Genomic DNA, 12238 nt, shown 5'->3' with positions numbered 1-12238 from the left:
GTTGTTTTCTTTTCTATTTGTTGTTTTCTTTTTTGTGATCTATGTTATGCTTCTTGCCAATGTTAACGACCGGTCATTTGTTTGTACAAAAGGTCCTTTTGCATATTAACTAACCAACAAAAAAAATGCAAAACCCCTTTGAAGCAACCTCATGAGAATCAATCCAACATTGATCTAGATACCTGACAACGTGTTAAGAAATCAACCACGTGGTTTCCAAGCTCAACATCAATCTGCTCTCCAAGTAGTGCGAGTGAGTGCAAAATCCAGTAACACAACCAGGGTCGGCTGAAAACTCAACAAACCCATAGAAAAAAAAATATGTCAATAACAACCTTCATAATATTGAACTTTTAACCAAACTAACCTAAACTTACACATATAATCATGAACCCTTGACAAGAGGAGGGTGCTTATTAGGCCTACCTTGCACGCACACATGCACACACAAGCACCCATGCACATTGACAAGAGTTGTCAATGGTCATGAAGATATACATCATCATGGACAGTCACCAAAAAACGTGTTTTGGTCTAGCAAAACTTGCGAAACAGTTTGTGACAGAGTTTCTACAAAACCTTCAAAACCTTTGACAAAACGTTTTGTTCACTTTTAAAAAGTCAATTTTTTTCATTTTTTTTCTCCCAAAAAACACGTGCGACCGTCGACGTCAACTGCCCCCACCCCCGATCTGCCCAATGTGCCTCACCTTCACGTGAGTCTACTGCTAGTCTCCACGCTGCTACGCCCAGGCCCCACATCTACCCACATTGGAGACTCTCCATGCGCCCATGCTAGAGACCCCAACGCCCCACATCTGACCCTTGCTGCCCCTTGTGCCCTCTAAGCAGTTCCCAATTCCACGGTTGGTACCATTGTTAGCCGGGAGCTCGAAGGTAAGCAAAAGGGCACCCAAGACCAAGAGCATGAGTGCATCGAGTAGCTCAAGAGTTTTGGCTACGTAAGTGGCCAACGAGTCGTTGACTTGTTTGCCAGTGATAGCACGAAGTATGTGATTACAGAACAGGCCGCTCGACGAGCACGTTTTCGCTTGGCTTCGGTAGACAAATAGGTGGAGGGACTTAGCACAAGAATGGGTACGAGTGGTGCTAAGTTGGTGATCCAAGTTCACTCCAGTCATTAACTGGGAGCGGCACATTTTTCAGATTCCCTGGTAAGCTGGCCGACTGCAACCAGCCAACTGATGCTTGGTCTTCTCCTTTGCGGGTGCTCCGCCACACCCTGTACTGGACCGCCTCCTTGCAGCCAACCTTCTCTGGTACAGCCGACAGGCTCTGATCTTCAGTTTATGTCATCTGTGGGCAGCCGACAGGCTTTTCCTCTTGCTCTCCAAGCCTTGCTCCAGTCTACAGTGCCAAAAGTGCTCTGTGCTCCATCATCCTGGTTTTACCTGGTTCATACTCTTTATCTGGCTGCCTCTTCTGGACCAGCAACGGTGAACGTCCATGGCATCTTTCATGCACATGACACGGACCCACTATGAGTTTGGGGTCATTCCCTTCGAGTTGACAAATGCTCCGGCAACATTTAACTTCAAGATGATGTGTGTCTTTATAGACTTGATAGGCAAGTGTGTCTTCATCTTTTTGGATGATATTGTTTGGCGCTTGCCTTGAGGGATAATCCATTCCATGTTATCACAAATGCGAGTAACATCACCATAGGAGCTGTTTTACACCAGAATGGTCATCAAATTACTTACATGTCCCGTAAGCTGAATTCTGCAAAACAAAATTACTCGGTCTATGATCAGGAACTCCTTGTCGTGACCCAGGTCCTTAAACACTAGAAACATTTACTTTATGAATATGAATTTGAGGTTCGCACTAATCATCACTGCTTTGTGCTAGCTTCAAACGATGCCAAGGGCACAATGGAATGACCGTCAACACCAACGGAGCCAGATCTTCCAACAGTATTGGAATAATGATTGAGTATCTCCCACGCAAGGCTAACCTAGTGGCCAATACACTTGGCAGAAAAGGAACCGTTTCCCATATTCAACCCACATGCATGGAACTCACTAGTATAGGACTAGACGAGATGAAGCACTCGTACGTGGATTCCAAGGAATTCAGTACACAATAGGAACATACATTGGAATCTTGGATTGGATGCCACAAGACCGTGCCACTTCTTGATACGTAATGGTAGGCTTTTTTACAAAAGTCAACTCTGTCTTGAAGAAGTTTCGAGCAGCTCCTCTCCATGATGTCCATCACTGGCGGTCACAAGGGCATGAACTCTATGTTGGAGAGGCTAGAGCGGCAGTTTTACTCGCCCAAGATGAGGCAGGGCACTTCACACCTGTGCACCATTGTCCACTTTATCAGAAGGTAAAAGCGTCTCATGGAAAGAAAGCAAGGTTGTTACAACCATTGCCAATTCCTAACGAACCTTTTCAGGACATATCTATGGATGTTGTGACAAATTTGCCTCTTGGTCAAGGTAAGCATAGTACACGACACTTGATTGTTTTTGCAAATTTGTTATGTTGATTCTTGCAGGGCTAACCTAACTGCCAAGGACATTACCAAGCTATTTATCCAACATTGGTACCCGATTGGTGGCGTTCCTAGGACCATAGTATCAAACTGTGATGCCAAGTTCACAAGTCATTTTTGGAGGGCATTGTTTGATAATTTTGGGACTAAGTTGAATTTTTCCAATGCACTCCAACCCCAAACGGACGACTAGATAGAGGTTTACAATTAATAGGTGTTCTATGTACTTAAGTGTTGCACCCACGACCAACAACCGAAGCAACCGAAGTGGGAACATTATTTGCCTTTGGTTCAAGCAATGCTCAATGATTCTTTTTCTTCCGCAATTGGCAAACCGAATGATGGAGTCTTACCAAAAGATCTTAGAGTCTATGAAGGACAGGTTGGTCAAAGAGCAGGAGACCTATACTCGCCATGCCAACGAGGATAGAAGGGATGTGAAATTCTCGGAAGGGGAATGGATATATCTCTGGATTATGAAGCACACATTAAAGTTATCATTTCGGAGCTTCAAAGATTTTCCCATCATCAAGAAGATCAATGAGATGTCCATGAAGTTAAAGTTACCTTCCAGTTGGACTATCCATGATGTGTTTCATGTTAGCTAGCTAAAGCACTATGCCGAACCTCTTCCCTCAAATGTCCAAGATGAATCTGACATCATCCACAAAGCCAAAGTGATGGTTCTAGAATAGACCCTTTTGCACCGTTTCAAGCATGCTCCGGCCGTAGAGAGCATCAATTTCTAACGAAGTTTCAAAATCAAGGGACACACGAAGCAATACGGCTTAACAAGAGTTTCTTTGAAGACTATTCCGTCAAGTTAAGTAGAAGGGGATGTCACGTGCATCCGGCACCTAGATGCCATGTGGACATATGTATACAATACATGTGCAAGGCCTATGGTGGTTACCTGGTCCCATGTGCTCCCTTGTCCGGGCTGAGTCAGCCAAGGTTCAATGGTAGAGCATCATGGTCAAGTGTATGAGTCTTGTACATGATCATGGTCAATTGTGCATGTCCCGCACATGATGTCAATGCATGTCTCGCGCATCTTTGTAACCCTCTGGAATGATGTAGAGGTGTTTTGAGCACTTATTAGGCTTGCAGCTGGGTGTGCAGACACCAAAAAGGGGATTGTGGACCAGCTATGGCTTAAGGATAAGGTGTGGCACCTTGGGCAGCATTGGAGGCTTGCCCAAGACCCATTAGGGACCCACGGGAGCAACCAGACCTAGGCACCCAAATTTGGGGGGGCACACATGAGAAAACACGTCATTAAATGATTATTTTGCCCTCATTTTGCTGGTTGGCCAGGCCTACAACAGGTCAGTCTATTTGCGACAGCCCCATACTCCTATAAATAGATCGTTCTAGCCCTTGGGTCATTCATCCGAGATTTCTACAAGTTGGTGAGGCTTGTGCATAGCCAAACGCAAGGTAGAGGAGCGTTTCCGGAAACGCAGAAGAAGAAAGTCTCCAAGTCGTCATCCAGAGGCTGTTTACAGCCAGATAGTCAGTCCTCCACACATTCAGCAATATAGCAAATACACCATTCATGGTGAGGGTCCTTCAGAGGGTATTTGGGACCCAAAACAATGTTTTCTCTTCCAATCAGGATGGGTTGAGGTGGTGAAGAAGAACATCCGTAAAGAAGTGAGGGAGGAGACTCAAAGGGTAGAACACCAAATCATTCACACCACCATTGAGGAGGAGAAGATGAGGCATGCCCGCCGCCTCAACATTCGAGTCACAGGTATAGCCGAGACACCCGACTCCACTCCCGAGAAAAATGGACAGCTTCTATGCATGAAGCTCGGCTACAGGGAAGAACACCCTCTCCCCTTCACCAAAGCATGGAGAGCCGGGAAAGACTCAACACGCAAGCGAGCCCTCATCCTACAGTTTGCAGGAGAGACGGAGAGGGTCACCTTCATGAGGAAGAGGGTCATACTACGAGGTTTAGAGGGAGCTCCTATTTTCTTGGATGATGATCTCACGAGGATGCAGCTTGAGCATAGGAGAGCTTGCATGCCACGAGTCTTACATGCGAGGAGAGAAGGCAAGAAGGCCTTCTATCGAGATGGTCGGGTCATCATTGATGGTGGCCGGCCCATGGATTAGCGGTTTGGGGCCTATGGGACACAGTCCAGGCCACTGACAGAGATACACATGGCAGTATGGAACTGTAATGGTTCACCATGGGCGTAGCCTGGACGACTGGAGCATGTTATGGTGGGGAGAGACATCATACTTCTGACAGAGACACATCAGAGCCCAGAGAGAGGGCTACCTCGAGTAGAGGGATTCCAGTGGGAGTCAGCATACAGGAGGACCACACGCCAAGGTACCTCGAGAGGGTCGGGGGGAGTAGCAGTTCTATTCAAACGGGAGCTACAGGGGAGACTGAGAGTGGTAGCACAGGATCCAGAGGCCAGATACATGTGGATCAGCTTACAGCTCTCACAAGACAGGGTTATATACATAGCCCTATGTTACTTTCCTCCATCAGGATCCTCCTATGTCATTACAGAGGACATGCCACAGGAGGAGGAGACAGGAGCCTCGCCATACACTTGTCTATCAGAGGAGATTATGCATTATTCTACACTAGGGGAAGTATTTCTTACGGGCCACTTCAATGCCCACACACAGAGCAGACAGTGTGAGGTGTATGACTATGATGACACGGAGATCCTCCACCCTGTGGATCCAGAGGAGATAGGGGCTAGTCGGGCATCAGAGGACACTGGACCAGACAGAGGACATTATGGGGACCACTTACTAGAGTTGGGAGCCAGGCATCGTCTCGTTATTTATAACGAGATGCTACAGTGGCCAGGATCAAGAGGGCTGACATGCTTCCCACATGGAGGTCATACACGGACCGAAGGCACGGTGGTAGACTACATTATGGGGTCTTTGGAGGCATCACAGCTTGTCACCTCATTCTCCATTCCACCTCGTCCTATAAGGGCAGATCATACATACTTGGCATTTTCTCTAGCCGGATCACCAGTATCACCAGCCCCCCATATACGGACGCCACACACTACCATCTACTTCACACATGACATGACAGAGTAGAGGATGGGCTCCTACTCATGGATCCCCTGGCACCTATGGACTAGCTCCTGTATCTCTGCGAAGGCCCGCCTTTTGCGGCGAGTAAGTCTCCTCATCTCTCTCCTCGACTCCTGCTCTGTGATGGCTCCCAATGCTCTCTGTATGCGGAGCCGTGAGTATAGGGCTCTGCACTCGTCATCATACCATCTGTTCTGGGGCGCAGTCTTAGATCTCGCAGGCTCTCCTGAGTGGACACGATGTGGGAAGCTCTGTAATGCAGCCGTGTGTAGTAGTGATGCCAGCTGGGCTGTAATGGTAAGAGATCTTTCATTTCTTCATGAGTAGAGATAGCCCTATCTCATGGCGGCACTTCAGAGAGCCCCGGACACCGACACCTATTGCAGACCCACAGACATGGCACACATATGCAGAGGGCCTATACCACGCCCCACAGCAGCCACCTATACCTCAGCCACAGTAGCCTCGACCTACCACAGCTAGCTTCTTTACCCACTCGATGGTACAGGAAGCTATCCGCCGCCTACAGCATGGACGGGCCGCCGACCATATGGGCCTGCAGGGTGAGCATCTCATATATGCAGTAGATTCTTTGGCTCCTTTTCTTGCACACCTGTTTAACAGGGCACTAGCAGAGGGTTTGCCTGCGGAGTGGACGATGCACACCATTGTGCCGATTCACAAAACAGGGGATATGCTCGATCCGAGCAACTACAAGACGGTTATGGTTGGCCGCGTGTTGGCCAAACTCTATGGTGCAGTGTTGGAGCAAGAGCTTAGCTTATATGCTGAGCGAGCAGGATTACGCTCATCAGGGCAGGCAGGCTTCAGGAGAGCTTTCTCTACCACTGACCATGTATTCACTTTGAGATGTATGATTGATCAGGCCAGAGTGAGGAAGAGAAAGCTCTATTGCTGCTTTGTGGATTTCCGCAAGGCATTTGACACAGTACCACGAGAGAGGCTCTTTCAGCGCCTGCAGTCTCTTGGCATACCACCAGATATGACATGGGGCATCTATGCATTATATGAGCAGGTTTTTGGGCAAGTCAGATGTCCAAGAGGTATGTCCGAGACTATTGCTAGCACCATTGGTGTGAAGCAAGGATGCCCACTTTCCCCCACGCTATTTGGGTTATACATTGATGAGGTGGCTCACTTCATTACACGGGGAGGCGGAGATGGAGTTGATTTAGTAAGTACCTCAATACATATTATGCTTTATGCTGATGATATTGTATTAGTGTCTGAGTCTCCAGGAGGTCTACAGCAGCATCTACATGCACTCCATGATTTCTGCAGACAGAGGAGTCTTACTGTGAACCTTGGGAAAACCAAGGTTATGGTCTTTCATACATCGAGACAGGGCAGGAGTCAGCTGACATTCTCTCTCGCAGGACGCCGGGTGGAGGTGATGACATCATACGTGTACCTAGGGGTTACCTTCTCTGCAACAGCCACACGCTTCACCGTGGGTTCAGCAGCCACAGCTAGATTGACACAGGGATATGCAACATTGGCTATGCTAGAGAGACAGTGCCACCAAGCGCATTTTCAGGAGCCCCGGACGAAGGGGTGGCTATTTGACACATTAGTCACACCGGCACTGATGTATGGAGCAGCGGTATGGGCGCCAGGCCTTGCTACCCATTGGTGGACACAGATAGAGAGACCATAGGTCCTCATGATGGCACGCATGATACGCAGCAAACCGTCAGTACCTCATGACATTATCCGAGCAGAGTTTGCTGCGCCTCCTATGATGGTAGAGGCCATATTCCAGACTATATGCCTGATAGACAGATTCAGAGAGATGCCACAGGACAGATTGTCATACAGAGCTTTTGAGGCATCTAGACAGCTAGCTGAGGCAGGAGACAGAGGATCATGGTATGCACAGGTCACACATTGGTTCTCACACCATGGCCTAGACATGGATCATCTACCACCGTTCCAGTATGACAGGGATGCACCACATATCCGTCTCTCTCATAGTGAGAGGAACAGAGTATTGAGACAGGACCTATGGCAGCTCTATACACAAGAGACATGGATATCGCCTACACAGCCTCTTCCACCGAAGATGCTATACTACAGAGATCACTTCATGAGTATCACTGATGATGGATTTATAGAGAGGCCTAGATACATGGAGGGCTTTTTACCACACGGCTCCCGAGTGGCTATTGGTCAGCTTAGAGTTTCATCACATCGATTGGAGATCGAGACTGGCAGAGCAGCACGGATCCCTCGAGAGGAGAGGGTATGCAGATTGTGCAGAGAGGAGGTGGAGAGTGAGGAGCATATACAGCCATCAGAGAGAGATATCCCATTTTATTCAGAGAGCCACATTCCCTACGCCAGATCTTTGAGGCGACAGACCAGCGCATACTGGGGAGATTCATTCTAGACATACAGCGTCACAGAGAGACATCATTTCAGACAACTCCAGAGGGGGGACGACAGACACAGATTACTACATTTTTTCAGAGATCCATCCCACTCCCAACTGCTACACGGCAGGGAATTACTCTCCATAGAGCAGAGACACTCAGAGCCCGCAGGACACAAAGGACACCTGGCTTTCGGACACCACGCCTATACCAGAGAGAGATGACAGAGATCAGAGCTCAGTTTCACAGAGAGGGTGCGGAGCGACTAGCTCGCTTCAGAGCAAACCCAGGCATGTTCTTCAGGGAGCTGTGGACAACCCCTTCATTGATGTATACCATTTTATACCCCCAGTATGGTGCAGGATGGAGCTAGCTAGGTTGCATATCATGATTGTATACTCCATGCATATAGCTTTGCATTCTCCTAGTAGTAGAGCTCCATCCCCTCCCCCCACTCATTGTACTTATTGCACACCCAGATTCAACGTTTTAGTTCAGTACTTTTTCATTTTGTTGGGATGACAGAGGATACCCGATAGAGGTACACCGATTTGTCTCATAGGCCGAGTTCGGTCTTTTGGAAGACGTTAATAAAATCTTTCTTTCTTTCTTTCTCTCTCTGCACTGTATCCTCTTCATATTGTGCTATTCATCATCAAGATTGAGGGTGCTGAATTCCATTAATCAAAGTATAATCCTTGTCTGTAACCTTCCACATGTTACAACTACCTGAGGTCGAGGCTAGGACCTATTTCAATGACTGCAAAGCTGTAAATTGTGCCATTCAATAAGTCAAAAAAAGGAACTAAGATATCAGAAAACATGTCAAAAAGTGTTTGCTATTGTCACCGTGCACTAACAAAAGCATGGTATTAAAACTACTTTGATGCATCAAATTAAAAATAGACAGAGGAAGGAATAGAGAAAGAGAGGAATGATAATAGATTGGTTCTCTCTATCTAATTTATTATATGATACTGAACTAGGTATATCTAACATATTACATGGAATATTCTAGATTTGCTAAGTAAAAACTTCCTAAACTCTGATAGCATGTAGCAAGAAAACCAATTCCTCAAATCTAACCTTACGCTATTCATGTTACTAAGGGCTAAATCAAGTTATCAACCACTGGGCTTATTTATAGCCTTCAAAAAGTTAGGCACTTTCATTTGCATTAGTTGCCTTAGTAAGGAATTTGAGCATGGATTGCATTCACACTTCAAGAGACCATTCATCAGTCATAGACACTCATTACCTCATGGGATGCCAGAGCTAGTTCGGTGTGGTCTATATGGACGAAACCTTAGCCCCTATGCTTGGGGGTGAACATTCTCGGATCTATGGGTGAGTGGTGAGCTAGCCTGCCAAACCCTTATTGGGAACTAACCATGTATTTGTCTTGTGTTTAGGTGATTTTCTGAAAATTCCATCGCAAAAATGTTGCGTGAATCCCCGACAGTTGGTATCAAAGCGCCCTAAACCAGGGGAGGATGAAGGAATAATGCACGGAGCACGATCTTTCCAATCTATTTTTCTAGGGTTTTGTGAGAAACAAGTATGTTACCGGATTACGGATTAATCAAGCCAAGTGTTTCTCCTTCAAGCGCTCCTATGTTGTTCAATCAGGAAAAGGATGAAACACTGAGGTTGTGGATAGATTATCACGAGTTTAGTTAACCATTAAATATAAGTATCCCATTCCTTGAATCGATGAACTCTTGGAGAAATTGTATGGTATGCCCAAGTGTTCACAAAGATTGATCTAAAGTCAGGCTATTATCTGATCTAGATCTAGACATTCTGAAGGCTGCATTCAACTCCAGATGATATGGACATTATAAGTTCCCAATAATGCCATTTGGATTGACAAATGCTCCCCCACATTCAACCACCTTGTGTCAGAGATCTTTAGAGAGTAGTTGGATGATTATGTCTGGTATTCTTTGATGTCATTTTAGTCCATACAAAAGATAAAGCAGATCATGAAAAGCATGTTTGTCAAGTGTTAGAAATCTTGAGGAAACATAAGCTTTTTGTCAAGAAGAGTAAATACGCTTTCTTCACTGATTGCATCGAATATTTGGGATTTGTAATGTCTAAGGATGGAATCTCTATTCATCCTTCCCATTGACATTTAGAGTCTACTTGGCCTTTTGTAGCTCTCAGAGTTTAAAGCTGAGCTGTGTTGCCATCCTCACGCAACGCCTAAGTTGGCGGTACTTGTTTGAACTTGCCCCAACTATCCCATTGTCATGTTACTTTCATTGGCCCTTGTAAGATCTTAAAGACATTTCTTCTATTTTTCTTTTCTCTTTGATTTGGCATGAAATCCTATTCTGCAAATAAATGCACCGGTGTCCTAAGAAGCAGAAGCCAAGGCTTGCTTGGTGGGGGCACGATCAAGAAGTACGTAATCAAAATATACATGTGGAGGGTCATTCAAGCTTGCATGATTGCACCTACATAAGCAAATTGTGTACTTGTAACAAAATCCCCATATCACAAGGTCCTAAAAACTAAGGGATTCTATGATGTGCCATTACATCCATTTGAACGTACAGAATGGTGCTTATCATTAAGAATCTCCCAATGCCATAATATGAAGTGTTAAGTCATGTATTAGTTATTAATTTATGTTCACCGCTAATTTATTTTCAAAACAAATACAGTACCATGGCCACAAGAGTAGCTTACTTTGCATCCAAAACACAGTAGCTAGGACCGAGCTGCTTCAACCCTTTGAGACAAAAATTGGCGTGTTCATGTCGCCACAGTTCCAAACTGCAGGCACAACAGACATGAGTGAGAAGATAGCCCTATAAACACTAGCCATTTCAATAAACCCTAAACCTCTGGCGATGGTAAGGGTTCCCTCACAGCATGCAATGGTAACTAGCCCTTAACCTAAAGCATAACAAGACACTAAACGCTAACACTCACAGCATGGAATGTTGATGGGCTGATCCATATGAGAACGCTTGTAGCATCACTGATACTTTCTCCTCCAAGTCTTTCTGATGTCTCTGTGTCTGTGTAAGGCCATCAGCTGCACCCGTGGAAGCAGGAGACGCCATCAGGACCAACTCCTGCGGTACTGATTGTGGTGAAGGGGGCGGCCTTGAAGGTGATTGCGAAGTGCTAGGTGAAGGGCGGGTTAACAATTCGTTCACAAGTTGCACAGACACATTCCCATTCAAAGTTTAGGAAGAATATAATATCATGTCATGTCATAACTATGTATGCATTGCCTCATCTTCTTCCCACCATCCTTTTCATTAGTTGTAGAAGTGCTAGTTGGTGCAGACTGTGAGAGAGAGAGAGAGAGAGAGAACATTATCTTTTAAGGCTAAGCAAAATTGGCACTAGAATAGTCTGCATGATCGTTTAGTAAAAGAAGCACTGCATTACTAAGAGAACTCAGAGGAGCTTCTTGATCTAAGGGAAAAAAATGCAATAGCCTGCCAAAGGGAGGCCAAAAACAAAAAAAAGTTGCGACATTTTCTACAAGAAATTGTGAGAATCATTTTTACCCAATTGTGAGAGTGTGCTTCCTCCCAACTCTTTAGCCCAAAGACAAAGGGGTAGAATTTGCCCAATCATGTGTGTTTGCTTCTTACTAGCTTTAGAAAGGAGAAAGTTGTCTACCCATGTAAAACCTCCCTAGGCTACTGGAAACAAGTATGCCAACCAATTGTTTTATTACCATAAGTGAAAGCAATCTGAACTAGCCCTCATTAATGGAATGCCAAATAATAATCATGAACCACTGATGGATACCCAGTCATATTAGATAAGCTGATAAATATAATATTTGCCCAAGTGATGATTAGTTGGTGAAGTAGTAAATAATAAAACTACATGTCATTACCACAAAACCATGGTTCATGACAAGTCCTTCTGTCATTTTCACTACATTTTACAATAGCAAAATAAAGAACCAATACGAAAGTCAATATACCATATGTTGTTAAATAATCCATGGACTAAAATTAAGTCTAATTATTTAAAAGTAGTTTAAATAAAAGAATATAAAATTAAGTCTAATTATTTAAAAGTAGTTTAAATAAAAGAATATAAAATTATTTGGTCCCACATTGAACCATGTTTCATGATATGATCCATGGATTCAAAGACAATCTAACAATTTAAAAAATTTGTGCTCCTTGGCTCAAATTTATTAAATTTTACCACCCACGTGCCTTACAGGCTTTATTATTTTTAAAGGAAAGAAA

General features: G+C 45.0%; 1 protein-coding gene across 4 annotated transcripts in view; it reads right to left on the bottom strand.

Moving 5' to 3' along the window:
- ERA1 (Prenyltransferase family protein) overlaps positions 1–11326 on the bottom strand; it is a 67012-nt gene extending 55686 nt beyond the window's left edge. For 2 of the 4 annotated variants that reach the window (XR_015266744.1, XR_015266747.1), the window contains exons 1-3: positions 10947–11325; positions 10701–10787; positions 183–288 (exon numbers count right to left, since the gene is read on the bottom strand). Coding sequence is in view for 2 of the 4 variants with exons in the window: in XM_086803479.1 (XP_086659605.1) it covers positions 183–288; positions 10701–10787; positions 10947–11080 (327 nt within the window). In the remaining 2 variants the exon portion in view is untranslated. Of the gene's footprint in view, positions 1–182; positions 289–10700; positions 10788–10946 lie in introns of all 4 variants that reach the window. The other 2 variants (XM_086803479.1, XM_086803473.1) reach the window with 2 other exon arrangements.
- Between the last annotated feature and the right edge of the window lie 912 nt (positions 11327–12238).

The sequence above is a fragment of the Cibotium barometz genome, chromosome 1 (assembly GCF_041138505.1).
Source record: "Cibotium barometz isolate CiBa-2024 chromosome 1, ASM4113850v1, whole genome shotgun sequence".
In the NCBI taxonomy this organism is placed as follows: domain Eukaryota; kingdom Viridiplantae; phylum Streptophyta; class Polypodiopsida; order Cyatheales; family Cibotiaceae; genus Cibotium; species Cibotium barometz.
Note: the sequence above shows the minus strand (reverse complement) of the source record. Positions and strands in the feature narration are given on the sequence as shown.